We start from the raw sequence: 19,995 nt of genomic DNA, 5'->3' as shown, positions 1-19,995 counted from the left end.
ATTTGTCCGGTTACTGATGGCACGGTGTGAGCTGTGATTCTTGTGTGGCTCAGCCAGCACAGATGTAAACAGCCTTAAATTAAATCTGACACACTGCGCTAATTTGTTGTTTTGGCTCAGAACTCCAGCACATTTTAAAGCACAGTGCGTCGCAGTACAGAACCAGAACAATGACAAGAAAGAATAGTCACTATCCAATTCTTATGGAGTGCACTGTATCTCTGAGTAAGTGTGTGTGTGTGTGTGTGTGTGTGTGAGAGCGAGAGAGAGATGAGCTGTGCTGCAGTATCTCTTGGGTCCAGATGTGTCCGTGATGATTCTGGCTTGCCTCTATGTTCTGTCAGGAGTTCCAGCCAGGGTCATTAACACAGATAAACACACTCCAGCTAGCCGGTCCTGCGGATGCCAAAATGCACTCTCCGTTCACATCCTCCGCTTTGCCTTCATCGTCATTCAAGTGAATATATGCTATTATAGATTTGACATACTGCATACACACACATACGCTCCATCTGGGAGCTACTTGACTGCACATAGAGTATGTGTGTGAGCAGCCTCTTGTGACTGCTGTGTGATCAGGTGTGAGGTGATCACTCGAGAGCGTTTGTGTTGGACTGTTCAGTTAACCTGCAAGTACACAGCTGGTATCGTTATGCTTTAGTGTCCTCCCGAGCCTCACAACTGTTTTTCATTTTAAATTCAGACAGTGTGATGGCACACACTGCGCTCTTAAGATGATCCCCAAAGTGACCGTTCAGCCACAGCATGAACAATTTCATGTTCTCCTGATAGATGCAGAATTCTATTCTATTTGCAGCATGTAAACAGTCTTACACAAGCACGCACACACACACACACACACAGAGTAGCCCCCAGCCTGTTAGACTTCTGTTGACTTCAGCGTTTTTTCCCTTCCCAGAAAATCCTCAGCTGCTTTTACCCTCACACTCCAGGGGTCTTGTTTATGAAAACTTGCATAGTTCGAAATCCTTTCACAATAACTTCCACAATAACGCACAAGAAAATTGATGGTTACACTTAAATATGCACAGCTGTATGCAATGGCCATTGATAAATCCCATACTGTGGCTCAGGTGGTAGAGCGGGGTGTATACTACTCGCAGGGTTGGCAGTTTGAACCCCGCCCCACATGCCTCCACATGACTAAGTGTCCTTGAGCAAGACATTGAACAGTGTGTGAATGGGTGAATGAGAAACAGTGTAAAGCGCTTTGAACCGCTAAAGTTAAAAGGCGCTATACCATTTCACTTCATACAGAAACGGCCCTAAATCACCATATATGGTAAGCAACTTGGCTTTAAGAAGCCTGGTAATCGGCTTGTTGCGGAGACATGGAGCATTACAAAAGGTCTAAGAAGCTGAATTGGACCCACAGTTAAGTAGAGATACTGTTGCATGAAGTAGAATAAAACAAAAATCGTTTATTTGGCACTTTTACAAGTGCATTTCCTAATACATACAGTTGTGCCCAAAAGTTTGCATACCCCTTGCAGAATCTGCTAAATCTTAATACTGTTAACAAAATAAGAGGGATCATAAAAATGCCATGTTGTGTTGTTTTTTTTTATTTATTTAGTACTGTCCTGAATAAGTTATTTCCTATAACAGATGTTTACATATAGTCCACAAGACAAGATAATAGCCGGGGGTATTTAGTCCACAAGACATGATAATAGCCATTTTGGCATCCGCAGGACCTGCATTTAGTCCAAAAGACAAGATAATAGCCGGGGGCAGCTGTGGCTCAGGTGGTAGAGCAGGTTGTCCACTAATCGTAGAGTTGGTGGTTCGATTCCCGGCCCACATGACTCCACATGTCTTGTCCTTGGGCAAGACACTGAACCCCAAGTTGCTCCTCATAGCAAGTTAGTGCCTTGCATGGCAGCTCTGCTACCATTGGTGTGTGAGTGTGTGTGTGAATGGGTGAATGAGACACAGTGTAAGGTGCTTTGGAAAAAAACACTATATAAGTGCAGACTGTTTAACATTTATAAAACGTACCCCGTTCAAAAGTTTACATTGATTACCTTGATTCTTAATACTGTGTGTCGTTACCTGGATGATCAACGACTGTTTTTTATGCTGTGTAGATGTTCATTAGTCCTTTGTTTGTCCTGAGCAGTTAAACTTCAGAAAAATCCTCCAGGTCCTGCACACTCTTTGCTTTTCCAGCATCTTCTGCATATTTGACCTCTATCCAACAGCGGCTATATGATGTTTAGATCCATCTTTTCACACTGAGGATAACTGAGGAACTCGTACACAAGTATTACAAAAGGTGCAAACATTCACTGATGCTCAAGAAGGTAACACAATACATTAATAGCCAAGCTTCAGGATCTTGAAGGATTGGCTGTTTGTTATTTTCACACACACACACACACACACACACACGTTCGTTCTCAGGTTTCCAGCACGAGTACTCGTGACACAATGTGCTAATCTGAGCAAGATATAGTCAAATAGAGTTTGACAGATTTATTAGTGTGTACATGAGATGCATCTTTGCCAAAAGGCTACAGAACAAAGGTCTGTGGTTGGTTATCTTGAAAGTGAGTCACATAAGATGTTTGTATGAAAGTAGCTGGTTCTTGGGGAAAACTACCAGGCCCTCTAGTGAAAGTTAGAAGCCTGGATTGCAAGACTATTGTTAAAGTGTTAAAATGTTATATATATATATTTTTTCACACCACCCAGTTCTATTAGTCTTTTTTTATTTTTATTTTTTTTAAAGCCGTTCTCGTATGAATGTTGTGACAAATAAACTGCTGCCTGTTAACAAGTATTAAAGTCCCCAGTGCTGTGACTTCCACATAAAATGTTACTGAAAACTGAATTCTTCCCTCATACAGTGGAACAGCATGAAGATTCATAAATGCGTTGGTCCCAGTATATTTTATGGGATATATTTTATTTATGTGTTTGAGCTGTCCTAATCAGTCATAAAGAAGCCAGATGTTAGAAATCATGAGTCAACAGTGTGTAAGGATGCAGATGTAGCCAGGCTTTGATGGAGCTGTTGGATTATTGGCATTCCAATTCAACCAATAAAATATTCTTGCCTAGGGCAGACAGAAAATCATGCTGGAGTTCCGATAGAACAGTACATCATAACATTGCTTAATAAGTACGGAATAAAACATGATGGTGTGTGCTGTTATCGAAAACTAATCAGTAGTGGGTGGTGTGAGGTCTATACCACCTGAAAGCAGATTTTTTTTTCCAGTAACAGCACATTCCTATACCACAGCAATTTGTCAACAGTTACATTTTTTTATATCTGTTTTATCTATTTTGATTGAATAAACAAAATGTCTGACTGAAACATAATGAGTAGAAATGGCGCTCCAAAAGTCGGCTAAAATGCCGGATTTCCACAGCCTTTGCTGTTGTTTGAAAGCTACTCTTATGCCACAACAATTTGCCAACAGTTAATTTTTTTTATCTATGTTTACCTAATTATATGTAACAGTTTGCCAATAGTTACATTTTCTGTTATCTATTAGTAAATGAGTATATGACGTAATACTTTTGTTTTCCATTTATCCACCAGCCTCTCTTTTTCGCTCTTGAAGTTAATAAGAAAAAAATTGCAGCTTGTCGTGTAACTGAGAAATTGCAAAGTCCTCTGTCCTGAAGACTTTACTTTTAGGTCAGAAAACATAAAGGAACTTTACCACTTAGACTGGAGACTCCTTCCAAAAATACTGACAAAGAGTCACCATATCAAGAATTATATGTTTTCTTTGTTAAATAACAGCACTTTTTTTTTTAATCCACTGATTATTAGTTTCTGATTATGTGGCACATCCATCATACAACTCATACAAACATGTGAATGAGTTGTTACTATAGAAACGGTAAAGTATTCGAGCGAGCACATCAGTATACACCTGTTATTTGAATTGCAGGCAGAACTATTGTCTGAGCTGCTGTTGAAGAAAATTAATTACCTTCTGACCTAGATGCTCTGTGGTGTATGGTTCATAATCCACAATTTAAAAAATATTTACTGAAGAAATTGGTTCATTTTTATTCCAAAACTCTCAGATTTCATCTTTCAGTCAAGGTAATAGCTGGGAAAATACCTCAGTTTAAAAGTTTAATTGACTTTTAAAGTTTCAATGTGTCTTGTACATTTAAAAAAAAAAAAAAAAAAAAAAAAAAAAAGAAGGAAAGATATTTTGAGGTTTTTATGCCAAAACTGACAAAACAAGGAATGCTGAAAACTTGAAGTTTGGCAAATTGGAATGATAGAGCTACTTCTGGTTTAACTGATTAATCTATAAATCTTTATGGACACATATACATTTTGTGTACTTTCTTTTTATAGTATACTTTTATGATCCTGTACTTGGATAAATGAGTATTTTGCTAGTTGCAGCTTCCTGTTCATGCTGACAAATCTTGTTTTTGAGTCTAGAGAACTTCATTGTGTGCACTTAATGATGCTCATTTATCTTTTATGGCTTGGTTTTTGAGTGGCTTATTATTTATGCAGTATAAACAGACTCATTACGGAGGTGTACAATCTTACAAATCTCTTTAATTTTTAACGCCGTAATTGTTTACACATTGCTACAGATTTGTATGTGTATGTTTAGACAGAACCATACTTTATTTGCATTTTGTAATAAAAGGCTTCATCAGGAGCAATTACTGCATTTTGTTACAGGAAGGCTTTAAAATAACATGTTTACATTCCTTAGAAAATGTATTTAACAAAGTCCTGTTGTGAATATCGCATGTATTGATTTCTGTACACACTTGTAATTGAATAGCCAGGCCTGATTTATGTGTTCTTTTCATGCTGATTTTGCTTGAGTACTTTAAGTAAGCAGAAATATTTTCAGCATGCTTACTTAATGATGCAGTGTGTTGAGATATACATACATACATACATACATACATACAAACAGAGAGATTTTGTGTCAATTAGGCCAAAGGTGAAGTGTCGAGGACAGGATTCCCAGAGAAAAGTAGACCCTTTCAGAGTGTTGGGGGGGGGGGGGGGGGGTTTATGTTCTACTCAAATAACTAGTTTTCTATACTCAGGCCTAAGTATATGGTCAGTGTAACTATGTGGATAATGTTCTAGCGAGGTCCTTATCTTCCCTTTTGAATCCACTTAACTCTGCTTCATGTCTCTCTACTTCACATCATGGATTAGCTGAATGCTGACTTTTCCTTGGAAATCTTGGATGCATCACTTTTGGCCTAATGTACATAAAATCTGTTCTCCACTAGGTGGTGGAGGAGGCATTATATTTTTGGGTTGTCGGTCTTTCCGTGATTCTTGTTAACACGGTATCTCAAGAAGGAGTGGTGGAACGTTTGTAGGATTTATATGGAATTACCATTGTAGTCAAAAGATGAACTGAGTAGATTTTAGAATTGATCCCAACAGGGTCAAGGTCACAGCAAGGTCAGATGTCTGAAATAATTGTTCTTCAATAGCTCCTTCCCTGTTTGAAGTATATTCCAAGGGGCGTGCTAAATAGTAAGAAGAAGGAGTAGCCCATCAACACCACACACAAAACTGTATCCTGTAATAACAAGTTGTGTTTTTAAAGGAAAATCTTACCTCTAGCATTTTCAAAAGAAAAGAAAAAAGACTGTAGACAAAAGAAAAAAAAAATGCACATTTATTGAATATACCACGGGGGGGGGGGGGGGGAACTGTTTAGTGTCTTTTTAAAGTAAAATCTTATCTCTAGAATTTTCAACAGAAAAGAATAAACATTGGCAAAATGCACATTTTTAAATACGCCACTGAAAAGAAAAAAAAAACAACCTATGTGTAGTTAAAATAGAAGGATATTTATATTTTTAAATTTTTTGGCAGCTTCAAAGCTCCACAAACTGCCTTTTAAAGTAAATGTATTTTAGAAATCTTGGAGACTCTAGAAAACAATCTTTTCCCTGCTGTCGCATTGTACACAGAAGCTGAAGACCCAATTTTCAATCCCAGTGTGACAGTGCCATCTAGTGAAACTCTACTGAGGATTATTATGTATGGGAGGGGGAAAAAACTTTGTGTGTGTTTTGGGTGTATAGGTTAAGAAATGTCCTCTCTTTCTCTTTCTCCAGACTGCGATGTTGAATAAGCATCTGAGTTCTCTCATGCCAGGTCTTACAGCCAAGGTTTTTAGGACATACAACGCCTCCATGACACTGCAGCAGCAGCTCAAAGAGCTCAGCAATTGTAAGTCTCCCACTGACTGTAATTAACACTGCGCTGGATTTAGAACATCCATTTATACTTTGCTCAGCTTGAATCATTCATATGACAGACTTTTCCAGACATTATTCAAATGCGAATGCTAATTAGAAAATGCTAATTCAAATGTCTTGTTTGCAATTGCATTTCCTTTATGAGCACGCCTAATTTGAGGCATATTTCAAATTCAGTTGTGTATAAAATGCGTATTTGCATTTGTGGGTTTGTGCACAGTAATGTACCATGGGCGCCAAAATTAAAATGCGAAAGTCAATTTGACATTTCATTTTCAGTGTCTAAACAGGTCTACCATATTGAAATCTATATTTTCATTGTCAATGAGGCAGCCCTGTCAATCACATTCTGAGACTGCTTTTCAGAGATGACAAAATCATTTGTGGCGGCCGCAAATTCTTTTATAATGCAAAAAATATACAGAAAACGAGCGCTTGCCAAGAAGGACACTTGACGACTGATTTGTTCTTGTTTCGGGTGGAGTTGCAGTACTAGCAGAACTCCACTTCTAGGGTTCTTACTCCAACCAGACCATGGGAACACATCGTCCCCACGCTGGCTTTCTGTTCAATTCTATATCCAGTACAGAAAACTACTTCTGGTCTTTAAGGGTGTTTTCATACTCTGATCATTTCAGCCAGTGTTAGAAGACGCCGTGATTTTATTTATTTTCCCCCACTCAGTCTGGGCCACTGAGCACTTTCTTTAGAACACTATACTAATACTGGGAAGGCTCTCCCTTTGCTCTCAAAACAACCTCAAATCTTCATGTCATGGATTCCACAAGATGTTGGAAACATTCCTTTGAGATTCTGGTCCATGTTGATATGATTGCATGACACAATTCCTGCAGGTTTGTCAGGTGCACTTTCATGCTTTTACCCGTTCTACCACGTCCAGGTACAGGTGAGATCCGGTGCCTGGGAAGGCCACTGAAGAACACTGAACTCATTGTCTTATTCTTGAAACCAGTTTGAGAGGACTTTTGCTTTGTGACATTGTGCGTTATCATACAGGAAGTAGCTATTAGAAGATGGTAAATTGTGGCCATGAAGGGATGTACATGTTCAGCAACAATATTCGAATAGGCTGTGGCATTCAAGCGAAGATTGGTATTAATGGGCCCAAAATGTGTCAAGAAAACATTCCCCACACCATTACACCACCACCACCAGCCTGGACTGTTTACACAAGAACAGGTTTGGTCTATGGATTCATGCTGTTGATGCCAAATTCTGACCCTAACATCTATGTGCCTCAGCAGAAGTCAAGATTCATCAGACCAGGCTACATTTTTCCAGTCTTTAACTGTCCAGTTTTGGAGAGCCTGTGCCCACTGCAGCCTCAGCGTTCTGTTCTTGGCTGGCAGGAGTGGAACCCGATGTGGTCTTCTGCTGTTGTAGCCCATCCACCTCAAGGTTCTACATGTTGTACGTTCTGAGATGCTTTTCTGTTCACCATAATTGTACAGAGTGGTTACCCAAGTTACCGTAACCTTTCTGTCAGCTCGAACCAGTCTGGCCATTCTCCATTGACCTCTCTCATCAACAAGGCGTTTCTGTTCACAGAACTGCTGGTCACTGGATGTTTTGTTTTTTTAATTGCATCATTCTGCGTAAACTCTAGAGACTGTTGTATGTGAAAATCGCAGGAGATCAGCAGTTATAGAAATACTCAAACCAGCCCGTCTGGCACCAAAAATCACGCCATGGTCAAAATCACTGAGATCACATTTCAACCATCAGAATGCCAATAACATCGGAACATTACCGGAAGCTGCTGGCCTGTATGTGAATGAGAAGGATATGTTCCAGAGATTTTGGGGGAGCGAGTTCCATAACTTAGGGGCAGCTGCGCTGAAGGATCGGCGACCAGCAGTGGAGAGACGGAATTTAGGGACACAGAGAAAGGTCTAGGATTGATGAGCGAAGGCAGCGTGTTGGTGTGTAAATGTGCAGTAATTTACAAAGGTATTGGGGTGCTAGACCATTTAAGGCATTAAAGGTGAGGAGCAGAAGTTTGAATTTAATGCGACAGGAGACAGGCAACCAGTGCAAACCAGCCAAAGTTGTACCAGCCAACGTTTTGTATGGGTAATAACGAGTGCTGCAGAGATTTGAATGTATTGTAATTTGGTAATGATAATGAGTCATCATCATACATATACATTACAGTACAGTGAAATACTTTTTTTCTTCGCATATCCCAGCATGTTAGGAGGTTGGGGCCAGAGCGCAGGGTCAGCCATGATACAGCACCCTGTGCCACTCAGATATGTAATATTGGATCATTTTCATTAATAAATAAATGACCAAGTATAATATTTTGTCTAATTTGTTTAATTAGGTTCTCTTTATCTACTTTTAGGACTTGTGTATAAATGAAAAATGTATACATAAAGTTATAGATTTATAGAAACTTCTTTTGAAAAACTTTCAAGCACCACTGTATAAGGGACCAGCTAGTTACAACTCATGCAGTGCAGCATTGTGATTGTCTACGCTTTCCCTTTCTCTACTTGCTTATGGAAGTCTTCTACATGGAGGATCTGGACACCTTTCATGTTTTCATTGTTGTGGAAAGAGTTTTTGTTGTAAATGTTGATCTAATACATAAAAAAAAGTAGGTGTACTCTAGTGCTGACACCGGCTGCTGCTGCTGCAGAAGGGATAATTGTCATTCGACTGTTGGATCAGTTACTGAAACAGTTATTGATTAACACAGTAGCCTTTAATACACAACAAAGTGGCTACAGGGGATTTAAAAAACACTCCTCTCTCTCTCTCTCTCCATCTCCCCCTCTCCCTTTCTCTCTCCCCTCCTCTCTCTCTGTGTCTCTCCCCCTCTGTCTCCCTCTCTCCCTCTCTCTCTCTCCCCCTCTGTCTCCCTCTCTCCCTCTCTCTCTCTCTCTCCCTCCCCCCCCTTCTATCTCTCCCCCTTTCTCTCTCCCCCTCTCTCTCTCTGTGTCTCTCTCCCTCTCTCCCCCCCCCATCTCTCCCCCCCCCCATCTCTCTCTCTCTCTCTCACCGTCTCTCTCTCTCTCTCTCACCGTCTCTCTCTCTCTCTCTCTCTCTCTCTCTCTGCTGCTTTAAGACAGCATTTCCTGGCTGGATTAAAGGTCGGCCTGGATTAAAGAAATGATCATGGCGATAGGGAGGTTCATATTCTGAAAGTGAAGAATGCAGGATTTAAAAAACGTATTTGCACTACAGAGAGCTGTGTGACTTTCACAGCACAATTAGCTCACAGCAGAATGTACGCTTGGGACGATTGACGATAACATCAGGAATCACCAGTAGATTCGTATTGTGACGGCTATCAAGTCGGACGATTTACATATCTGTCTGAATATACGGTGTGTGCGGCTTTAAGATGGACAAAAATAGAACGTGTTGTAGTTCTTAATACGTCTTTCCCTTTCACCTTAATAACCTGCTGTCTGACACCTTTCTCTGATGTATAATAGCTTCCTGTGTCCATGCTGCCAAACATTCAAAGTTGTGAGTGGCTTTGCTCACAGAACATGAATGGAGACTTGACTTAAGAAAAATGGAAGAACAAGTGTTGTTTATTGTGGATACTTCATTGTACAAGAATTCAACCCATCACCGCTGCGGCCACAGAGCACACACATGCGTAGTTTATATCATCTTTTAAAAAATGTACATCTCGTTACATCTATTTGCAGCCCTGATTTCAGTTCACTTCACTTCCTGACCTTGTTAAGCCAAAATAAAACGTAAACTAACTAGTGATTGCAACTAGAGGTAAAGTGAGATTTACTTTTGTTCTTCTTTTTTACAAAACCATAATTAAAATAACCCTTGTATGCGATAATGCTATTGTTTTGTGTGTGTGCACAAACAATCAAGTCACTGACGGAAGACATGTAGTGTTACACACTGTCTCACATGTTCAAGCACTGATTTGTTTGTTAGGGTTCGTATGAAATTCCCTCACCCCTTCTAAGTAAGGAATAAAAACAAAATGGGGTGGTATTATGCAGTCCAACCAGAAGTTGATAACTTTCCTAAAATCCAATTAGTCAACGTTTGCAATTTCCTGTAAAGAAGCTTGTCTTCCTGAGTGAAATTTATAACATGTCTTTCCTAGTATATGGAACTCATTTGTGTCCTAGTTCGCTTTATTTGTCTTGGTATAAATGTAGGACCAAACACAAAAATGCACGCCATAGAAATTAATCAATTAATCAAAGGATTAATGCATCAGAATTGAGAATTGTCCATGCAGAAAAGCTAAACGATGATTTATCATCCATAAACTCATCTCTCTGCCCCGTGTCCAGCTTCGGATAACCCGGCGGAGAAGCTGCTGTCCTATAACCGAGCGAACCGTGCGGTTGCAGTTCTCTGTAACCATCAGCGGGCGCCACCAAAGACCTTCGAGCAGTCCATGGCCAACCTGCAGGCTAAGGTGAGGAATTACAGAAATAGCTTGGAACAAAAAAAAAAGGGAATTAAACTTCAATATCTAATACACATTTTTACACATTATTTAGATAGTTTGCATGACACTGCAGTTGTTTCAAGCTGACTCAAGCTTTATTAATGTCTTTTGCAGCACATTTATGTGCTGTGCGTTTGTTATATGGGTTACTCTGCTTATATCACGGTCTGATCTCTTGAGGCTTTGCTGCTGGATATATGACCTTATCGTGCTTCTCTCTTTTTAGATTGAGAGTAGGAAAGAGCAGCTAGCGCTTGCTAAAAAGGAGCTGAAGCAGGCTAAGAAGGAAGCCAAAAGGAGCTCAGACAGCAAACTGCTGGTGTAAGTTCCCTTTCATGAAGTGAACAGTACAGCGTTCACGAGGGTGCTTCTTATTTTAATGTGCTTCCTTATTTTGTCCATCCTTGTTGTTCCTATGAGGACACGAGAAGAATGAAACTCTGTTTATTAAAATCATCAATTGTACACATTTTAATTAACTGTAATCCAAAATTTTTATTTATACTTATTATTATTATTATTATTATTATTAATTAATTAATTTATTATTATTCAGTTTGAAGTACCTCATGACTTTCTCTGTGCTGTAACAGTGTGTGTGTGTGTTTAGTGTGGTAGAGAAGAAGAAGAAGGCAGTGCAGCGCAGTGAAGAGCAGCTGCTCAAGATGGAGGTTCAGGCTACAGACCGGGAAGAGAACAAGCAGATCGCCCTGAGCACCTCCAAACTAAACTATCTGGACCCACGCATCAGTGTGGCCTGGTGAGGAATAACAATTCAGGGTGGAAAGCTCAGGCTTAAACACGATACGACTTGGTGTCAATTTATAAGGCAAAGCTATTTGATGATACCACTGAATCTGCTACGATACAGTTACGTTTAGTAGCCACTGATGGGACCAAGTTCATTCAAAATCTGGACTAGGCATACCGTTCACTTCTGAATGACGATGACGAATATAATTGTTTACCTCTTTTGATTTTATTGATTTATGATTGTTGCATCAATTCAAATCTTCGGAATCATATCTACACAATACAGCATTCAGCCTGTAGTCTGGAGATCGCAAAGGACAAATCCTGACAGCCATCCATTTCCGAAAGTCAAGAGAGAGCAAAATTGTTCGCTGGCATACTCTCTCTTTCCCCCTCTCCCCTGTCGATCACCGCGACACTAGCTAGTTGTGGACATCAATGAGCTTGTGTATGCAGAAGGGGGTGGATAGCACCTTCCTCCAAGTGTGTTACGCTGCCCTGTGCTACTGCAAGAGCAACAAGTTTGAAAAATTGTGCATGGCTGGCTTGACGAGTCTTGGAGGAAGACTTGGAAATGGGCAAGACTAAATAAGTCTGAATATTTTTACCTCTGTTAAACTGTTTGTTACACAACAAAATAATGTTTTCTTAAGATAGAGATGTCTCAGTATGGTATATTACTGGCAGGAAAAACTCTGATTTATTGGTTTTCCAGAATTTAGCTACAGCAACATCTGACAGGTTTTACCAAGACCACCAAAGACACACACACAGTCATACCATTTCTTTGGTTTAAACTATTGTGCATCGGAAATGGTCAGAATATCCTCCAATTTGTTTTTTCGCCCCTGTGTCCTGATTTGTAGGTGCAAGAACATGGAGGTGCCACTGGATAAAATTTATAACAAGACTCAGAGGGATAAGTTTGCCTGGGCCATTGATATGACTGAACGCAACTTTTTGTTTTAATCCCAAACCAAGCATCTACAGTTCCAGTTAAACCTTAACGTTCTATTTTTATCCAAGCTCTTATAGATGCATCTTTTAGCATAAATTGTTACTAGCTGTTTTAAAATGCTGTCAGTTTACTGTGTTCTTTTAATATAAATTCAGCAACTGGACTGTTTTGGTTTTTTTTTACTGTAAATTTCAATAAATAGTTTGAATATGTTTCCTATACTCTGCGTCGTGTAACTATTACTCAGAACCTGCATCCATGACCATTAATGCTGTTATTTGTAACCCTCTTTTAATGTGCTCTTTTTTCCACCTGCATCAGGGTTTCTGGTGGTTGTGTAATATGGAATATTTACATTTACGTGAACTTTTCCAGCATTCGGCAGAATGTTCTTATCCACAGCGACTTACAGAAGTGCTCTGTAGTATATATCTATATATAAACATGTCCTTACGTAGTACAAATAGGCCAGAGTCTGATTAAATCCTGTTAGATAAGAGTTAGTGTGGGAGTTTGTACAGCTACACAGAGAGAGAATGTGTAGATTTACTGCTCACTTCAGTGTTTATTGAAGGGGTGGATCTTTGTTTGAAGACAGGCAGGACAAAAGAGTCTCGAAGCCAGTTTTCCTTGTGTCTTGAGGGATTACAGGTCGAGACTTGTGTGATCGTGACTCGAAGGGATCGTGATGCAGAGCTGGGTTTAATCAGTGCCTTCGTGTAGGTGATTAGTTTTGGACTTTGCAAGTGAGTCGTCAGTGTTTTAAATTGGATGAAGGAAGCTACAGGAAGCCAGTGGTGAGAGCGTGGCAGTGTGGTGTTGTGGGGAAGACTTGTCTGTACAGGGCCCTACAGTTTAACTAATGCTGTGACTAGCAGAAGTGTATTGTATGGAAGTATCCTCTTTTGGTGGATGTGTGTATTTTTCATTGATTACACAGGTAGATGTTGATCTGCTATGTCATTACTACCTCCTCCAGTGCCCAGAGGATTACTGCTCTTCCTTCAGCCTTGCCACCATGCCAAACACATCCAGACCACACAGGACTCCCCAGTGACTAAGGCTGGCACCGTTAATGCATGCTCAGTGCTACTGGTTCGATATGGTTTCTCCTGTTGCAGCAGGTGATTTGCATTTGTTTGCGAGTCTCTGTGCAGTGGTGTCTGCTGTAGCATTTATGATTTCTGACCCCTTCCTCTGTCAGTAAAGTATGTGACATGCATATTTCACTTTTCTGCCTTTCAAGTTGCACAATGGTCAGATCAAACACAAATAAAACGATGTGAAAGGGAATATTAACTGAAGGGGAAAGGGCCAGGATATCAAAGATACTTTCTGCTAAAAAGACAATCCTAACAATGTTGGCACCTCTGCACGACGTGATCAGGTGATACATGTAATGCTCCACATTCATGAATACTTAGATATGCTGTACTCACTGTCTTTGTTTGAAGTATAGGGATTCATTCATTAGCAAAGTCAGCAATAATGCAGTTGGTGATTTAAAAAAAAAAAAGAAAGAAAAAAAATCACAGGAACTGTTTTGTATGAAACCATTTTAATAGCACAAACTCAGTTGAAACTGGAATGGTGTTTGTTCGGCACATAGCTAGTGCTCATATTACAGTAACAGGCCTCAGCCATGCAGCTGGCTGGTGTTAAAGAGGCCTAAAAAAATGATATGCACTATCCATAATGAAAACCCTAAATATTATAGAACACTATCAGGAATATCCATCGGTGTTAGTTGAAGTCAGTATAAAAAGAACTATACAACAATACATCAAATCAAAGCAGGCAGCACTACGGGGGAAGGTTGCTGCTCTCGAAAAGTTTCCTTTACTCCATCGTTACTGGGCAACCTGTTCAAGAGAATAGCTGATTTTAGGTCTACTGTAACAGCTGTACACTAAACACGAATCAAGTGATGACACCAAATTTCAAACAAAGCTTGGTAAGATATTTAAATTGAGTGTAAATGATACCTTCATTAAGAGGCCTCAGGTTCTTTGGCCTTGTTCTCTCCTTCCGCCTCCTCCACGCCAGCCTGGGTCATCAGGTCAGCGATGTTCTTCTCCAGGTCATCAATGCGCGTACTCATCTCATCAAGTGAGTCTTGTTAAGGAAGACAGATGGAGTACTATGCAGCTGTGGCTTTTGGTATGCAAATTCTTCCCTTGACGCTGCTAAATATGCACCGAAACAATGTAGCTCCTCCACTGCTAAATCTAAAAACATGCCTAAAGTAAGCTTAAGAGCTTGGCAGGTAGGGTGGAGTGTCTTAGAGGACTAGGGTGTGTAGAAGCAACACAAAATGTAATACCTACTTGTGGCTCATTTTAATTGTGTCTGTGTAAACTGCATCTACAGAATAACATTTAAACACAATACTTGGTGCCAAGCATCGTTGGAATTACAACAGGATCACAGTCAGATCAAACCAAAAATGACACTTTTTATCCATGCACACTATCAATTTGTGGGTGATGGCTGATCATCATGATGTAACTCTTGTGAAAATTCATTCATTAACCTTCTCCAGGAGTATATTTTAGCCCCAAAATTGACTTCAGATGATATTGAATCAGAATATGTATTGAGATCAACACATGACTGTGGGACACAAAAAACCCTGTGTTTGGGCACTGACCATCTCCTCGTCAGTTGAAAACCTGTAGTCTGAATTAAAGAATACACAAACTTAATCTAAGAGCATTTACAAGGTTCTGCAAAGTGGAGTAGACCAAGACCGCTCTGCAAGTTTCTCCAACTTTGTTACATGTGCTAGGTTTGACTAGAGTTCGTAACCAAAGTCCTACTCTGGGAACTTGGGAAGGTCTCCTCAACTCCGTACTGGGGGAAAAAAACAATAGAAACTCTCATAGAATTTGTAATGGTTATAATGGGAATTGTATTGGTTTTAATAGAAACTGTAACAGATCCCTGTGGATCTCTACCGCTAATTTGTTGCCTTCTACTGGTGGATACCATCAAGAACCAATAATGGTAGTGGTTTTAAAGGTTAGCTGTGTGTATGTTTTGAATTTCTATGACTGCTTCTATTGTTTTGTTTTGTTTTGCAGCAGGTTCCCCAGAGTTCAGCATGTGACATCAAATCAATATGGCTGCCACAGCATGAGCTGCACTTCTTACCTTTAAATCAGGTTTGCTGTATATACTTTAGAGTGTTGCGTCTATAACACTGACTATACCATTTGCTGTTTTGAGGAGCGTTAGCTGTTAGCAGGCTAGCTTGTTGCTTAGAAAAAAGAAAGAAAGAAAAAAGACGAGCATGGAGGTGTCCGTGTTATTTTCCTACGTTGTGGCCCGAAATAATTAAGTCGAATGCAGTAATATTACAGGAAGAGACTCAGTGCTGCTATTCTAGATATTAACTGTGACAAAAAAAAATGTACTACTGAATGAAGATAGCAATAACTCTGGAGTAGTGATGGATCGTAGTAGTGATAGGAGTTCGGATCATTTTACTGACTCGGATCTTTGAATATTGTTCAGCAAAATGAACGAATCTTTTTTTTTGTTGTTATTTCAGCAGAATATAATTAAAATATTACATGTTAAATTCCCCAACACATCTAGTACTTAATAAACTATCAAATAAACTATAGGCTAAGGCAACCAAGGCCGAATTATGAGAAACAGAAATGATTAATTAATAGCTTAGCTGGGTCTTCAGGCGACGTAGTCTGTTAGTTCACCTCACCTCCCGATCCGAATCGTTCTTCACGTCACATTTGTCACGTCTATTCCCCGGAAAAAGAAATGATTAGTTCACCTCTCGAGTCTCCGGGTTCGAGTTGTTGTTTCCTCTCATTTCTGCCGTTCTGACGATCTGTCCGAACTGCTCAGGATGTGCTACCGGTAGTTCAAGCTGTCATGTTAATCTAACAAAATGTGCTTCTTTCTCAGAATGAACTACCACCTTAATAAAGGATGTAAAACAGGGTAGCACATCTTACCAGCTTCAAATATCTGTGGTGGTGTTTAATCGTACCATGTACAGTGAGGGAAAAAAGTATTTGATCCCCTGCTGATTTTGTATGTTTACCCACTGACAAAGAAATGATCAGTCTATAACTTTAATGGTAGATTTATTTGAACAGTGAGAGACAGAATAACAACAAAAAAATCCAGAAAAACGCACATCAAAAATGTTATAAATTGATTTGCATTTTAATGAGGGAAATAAGTATTTGACCCCTCTGCAAAACATGACTTAGTACTTGGTTTAAAAACCCTTGTTGGCAATCACAGAGGTCAGACGTTTCTTGTAGTTGGCCACCAGGTTTGCACACATCTCAGGAGGGATTTTGTCCCACTCCTCTTTGCAGATCTTCTCCAAATCATTAAGGTTTCGAGGCTGACGTTTGGCAACTCGAACCTTCAGCTCTCTCCACAGATTTTCTATGGGATTAAGGTCTGGAGACTGGCTAGGCCACTCCAGGACCTTAATGTGCTTCTTCTTGAGCCACTCCTTTGTTGCCTTGGCCATGTGTTTTGGGTCATTGTCATGCTGGAATATCCATCCACGACCCATTTTCAATGCCCTGTCTGAGGGAAGGAGGTTTTCACCCAAGATTTGACGGTACATGGCCCCGTCCATCTTCCCTTTGATGCGGTGAAGTTGTCCTGTCCCCTTAGCAGAAAAACACCCCCAAAGCATAATGTTTCCACCTCCATGTTTGACGGTGGGGATGGTGTTCCAGGGGTCATAGGCAGCATTCCTCCTCCTCCAAACACGGCGAGTTGAGTTGATGCCAAAGAGCTCCATTTTGGTCTCATCTGACCTCAATGCTTTCACCCAGTTGTCCTCAGAATCATTCAGATGTTCATTGGCAAACTTCAGACGGGGATGTATATGTGTTTTCTTGAGCAGCGGACCTTGCGCGCTGCAGGATTTCAGTCCTTCACGGCGTAGTGTGTTACCAATTGTTTTCTTGGTGACTATGGTCCCAGCTGCCTTGAGATCATTGACAAGATCCTCCCGTGTAGTTCTGGGCTGATTCCTCACTGTTCTCATGATCAATGCAACTCCACGAGGTGAGATCTTGCATGGAGCCCCAGGCCGAGGGAGACTGACAGTTCTTTTGTGCTTCTTCCATTTGTGAATAATCGCACCAACTGTTGTCCCCTTCTCACCAAGCTGCTTGGCAATGGTCTTGTAGCCCATTCCAGACTTGTGTAGGTCTACAGTCTTGTCCCTGACATCCTTGGAGAGCTCTTTGGTCTTGGCCATGGTGGAGAGTTTGGAATATGACTGATTGATTGCTTCTGTGGACAGGTGTCTTTTATACAGGTAACAAACTGATATTAGGAGCACTCCCTTTAAGAGTGTGCTCCTAATCTCAGCTCGTTACCTGTATAAAAGACACCTGGGAGCCAGAAATCTTTCTGATTGAGAGGGGGTCAAATACTTTTTTCCCTCATTAAAATGCAAATTAATTTATAAAATTTTTGACATGCGTTTTTCTGGATTTTTTTGTTGTTATTCTGTCTCTCACTGTTCAAATACAACTACCATTAAAATTACAGACTGATCATTTCTTTGTCAGTGGGCAAACGTACAAAATCAGCAGGGGATCAAATACTTTTTTCCCTCACTGTACCACAATCACAAAAGTAGTATTTTGGTAAAGACTCTTTCATTATAAAATACTATTTGTTAGCATTTTAATTTAAAATAATTTAATCAAAGCTAGATTGATTTTACTTACATCTTACATCCAAATTCATAATGATAAAGGCAAGGTAGCTCAAACTTATGGGCGGGTCTTCAGATATGCCATAATCAAGTGCAAAAACGTTTAGCGCATGCGCAGTACGTGTGTGTGTGTAGCACATTCTGAGAGATAGGACAGATTGCCAGAACACCGGTATTGCATGGTGAATTGCTTATGCAGCAGTCACCGGAAGAACGAACGACTCGAACCCGAAGACTCGAGAGGTGAACTAATCAGTTCTGTTTCCGGTGTAGAACCTACGGGGATGTTGCTGCGCATGCGCGGCCAAAAATTAACAAACCACTAGCTGCGTTTACATTAGCTGCGTTTACATGGACAACAATAATCCACTCTTAATCCGATTAAGACCATACTCTAATTAAGAATCTACCATCTAAACAGCAATTTTTACTTACCTTAATCTAATTAAGGTCATAATCGAAGTAAGCAATAATCTAGTTAAGACAGGTGGAGTACTCCTGTTTTAGTCGCATTATGGACGTGTAGTAGTGACATGTAAACACCTTAATCACATTATGGACGTCGTGTGGGAGTTTTCACCGCATTTTGTGACAGGACATGATCACACACGGCAGTTTTACATTTTACGGCGAACAAGAGAGTTCGGCTGTGTCCCAAATCGCATACTTTCCTACTATAGGCCTGTAGTGGGAAAAATACATGTATCTCGGCTTCTATATAGACGGTAACTATGCGAGTTGGGACACACCCACGGCTTCAAGCAGTTGTCTATTAGCACGTACAGCATGACAAATAATTAACTGCACTTAAAGCGTTCGTAAAAAATTAAATAAAAACACCCAAAACTGTATACGGTACCATAACGAAGACGAACTGTATGTTGATACGTGAAATTCTGGAGGGACGTCGGACGGCGTGGCGCGGTGACGTAATGACGTGTGCTGTTAGTCTAAATATGTTCTATAACATGTAAAACATGACAGGAGTATTCTAAAAGCGACTCATAAACATCTTAATCACATTATTATCTTACTCAGAGTAAGGTCAATAATTAAACTACTGCTGTCCATGTAAACGTAGTCACTCTCTGAGACAACTCGCTGTTCTCGAGTCATATTAAAGATTCGTTCAAAATGAAAGAATCGACTCATCACTACTCTGGAGTGTAAATTCATACATAGCTTAGTGGTGTATCCCTGACAAACACCTGCCTGATCTTACTTGTTTCTTTAAGCATAACACCTGAACTATTATAAGATCACTTCTAGATGTTGTGTGCACGCCTACATTTTTCCATGCTTAGTGTTCAGTCATTAGAGGAAGGATATTTCTCCCGATGATTTGATCTGACATGGTCTGGAATTTGTCCTGCATCTGCTGCAGCAACGTCTGCACCTGTCACATAGCAAAACAACACCACCAACTTACATTATTATTATGATTATCTAATATAACTTCACAGAGCAACTACGCCCAGTATTTAACAGAAAGCCTGGCATATCGGTTGTTATGCTAGCTAGCTTGACTAGCCCTGCTTCGCCTAGTTTAGCAACCCGATGTTTGAAACTCACCACTGCTGTAAGATCCTGTACTGATTTCGGATCAGTCTCTGCCATAATTAGTGTCTGTGCAGGGGAGAAAAAGCAAACAAACAATCACCAAAATGCCGAAGCGATTCAAAGTAAGTATACACCTAAAAAAATGTTACGTGTTCCAGAAATAAACATTCAGTTGTTGACTAAGCCACCGGCGAGATCGTGCGGAAGTCTCGCGAGACCGAAACGAAATCTCGTGTAGGGAGGAATTTCAGCTTCCTAACCTTACAATGGCATTCTCAA

At 40.2% G+C, this 19,995-nt stretch overlaps 2 protein-coding genes across 2 annotated transcripts in view; one reads left to right on the top strand and one right to left on the bottom strand.

The window, feature by feature from the left end:
- Nucleotides 1-12,572, top strand: part of zgc:173742 (DNA topoisomerase I, mitochondrial) — a 59,287-nt gene extending 46,715 nt beyond the window's left edge. Inside the window, exons 16-20 of the mRNA XM_053622842.1 lie at nucleotides 6,112-6,226; nucleotides 10,563-10,690; nucleotides 10,950-11,044; nucleotides 11,334-11,483; nucleotides 12,343-12,572. Coding sequence (XP_053478817.1) covers nucleotides 6,112-6,226; nucleotides 10,563-10,690; nucleotides 10,950-11,044; nucleotides 11,334-11,483; nucleotides 12,343-12,445 — 591 coding nt within the window. The 3' untranslated portion in view covers nucleotides 12,446-12,572. The remainder of the gene's footprint in view (nucleotides 1-6,111; nucleotides 6,227-10,562; nucleotides 10,691-10,949; nucleotides 11,045-11,333; nucleotides 11,484-12,342) is intronic.
- A 1,401-nt stretch (nucleotides 12,573-13,973) lies between these two features.
- Nucleotides 13,974-19,954, bottom strand: hsbp1b (heat shock factor binding protein 1b). The gene is made up of 4 exons (XM_053622848.1): nucleotides 19,729-19,954; nucleotides 19,486-19,552; nucleotides 14,420-14,543; nucleotides 13,974-14,296 (listed from the first exon to the last, which is right to left on the bottom strand). Exons 1-3 carry the CDS (start codon nucleotides 19,771-19,773, stop codon nucleotides 14,425-14,427), a joined length of 231 nt encoding a protein of 76 aa, XP_053478823.1. The 5' UTR covers nucleotides 19,774-19,954; the 3' UTR covers nucleotides 13,974-14,296; nucleotides 14,420-14,424.
- Between the last annotated feature and the right edge of the window lie 41 nt (nucleotides 19,955-19,995).

The sequence above is a fragment of the Ictalurus furcatus genome, chromosome 4 (genome assembly GCF_023375685.1).
Source record: "Ictalurus furcatus strain D&B chromosome 4, Billie_1.0, whole genome shotgun sequence".
Classification (NCBI taxonomy): domain Eukaryota; kingdom Metazoa; phylum Chordata; class Actinopteri; order Siluriformes; family Ictaluridae; genus Ictalurus; species Ictalurus furcatus.
This window is presented reverse-complemented; position numbering and strand designations above follow the sequence as displayed.

Coding starts and splice junctions, on each gene's coding strand:
- hsbp1b (XM_053622848.1), bottom strand. CDS start 19,773: ATGGCAGAGACTGATCCGAAATCAGTACAGGATCTTACAGCAGTG. Junction 19,553..19,728: donor TACAGGATCTTACAGCAGTG/GTGAGTTTCAAA, acceptor GCTATGTGACAG/GTGCAGACGTTGCTGCAGCA. Junction 14,544..19,485: donor AGATCAAATCATCGGGAGAA/ATATCCTTCCTC, acceptor AACAAGACTCAC/TTGATGAGATGAGTACGCGC.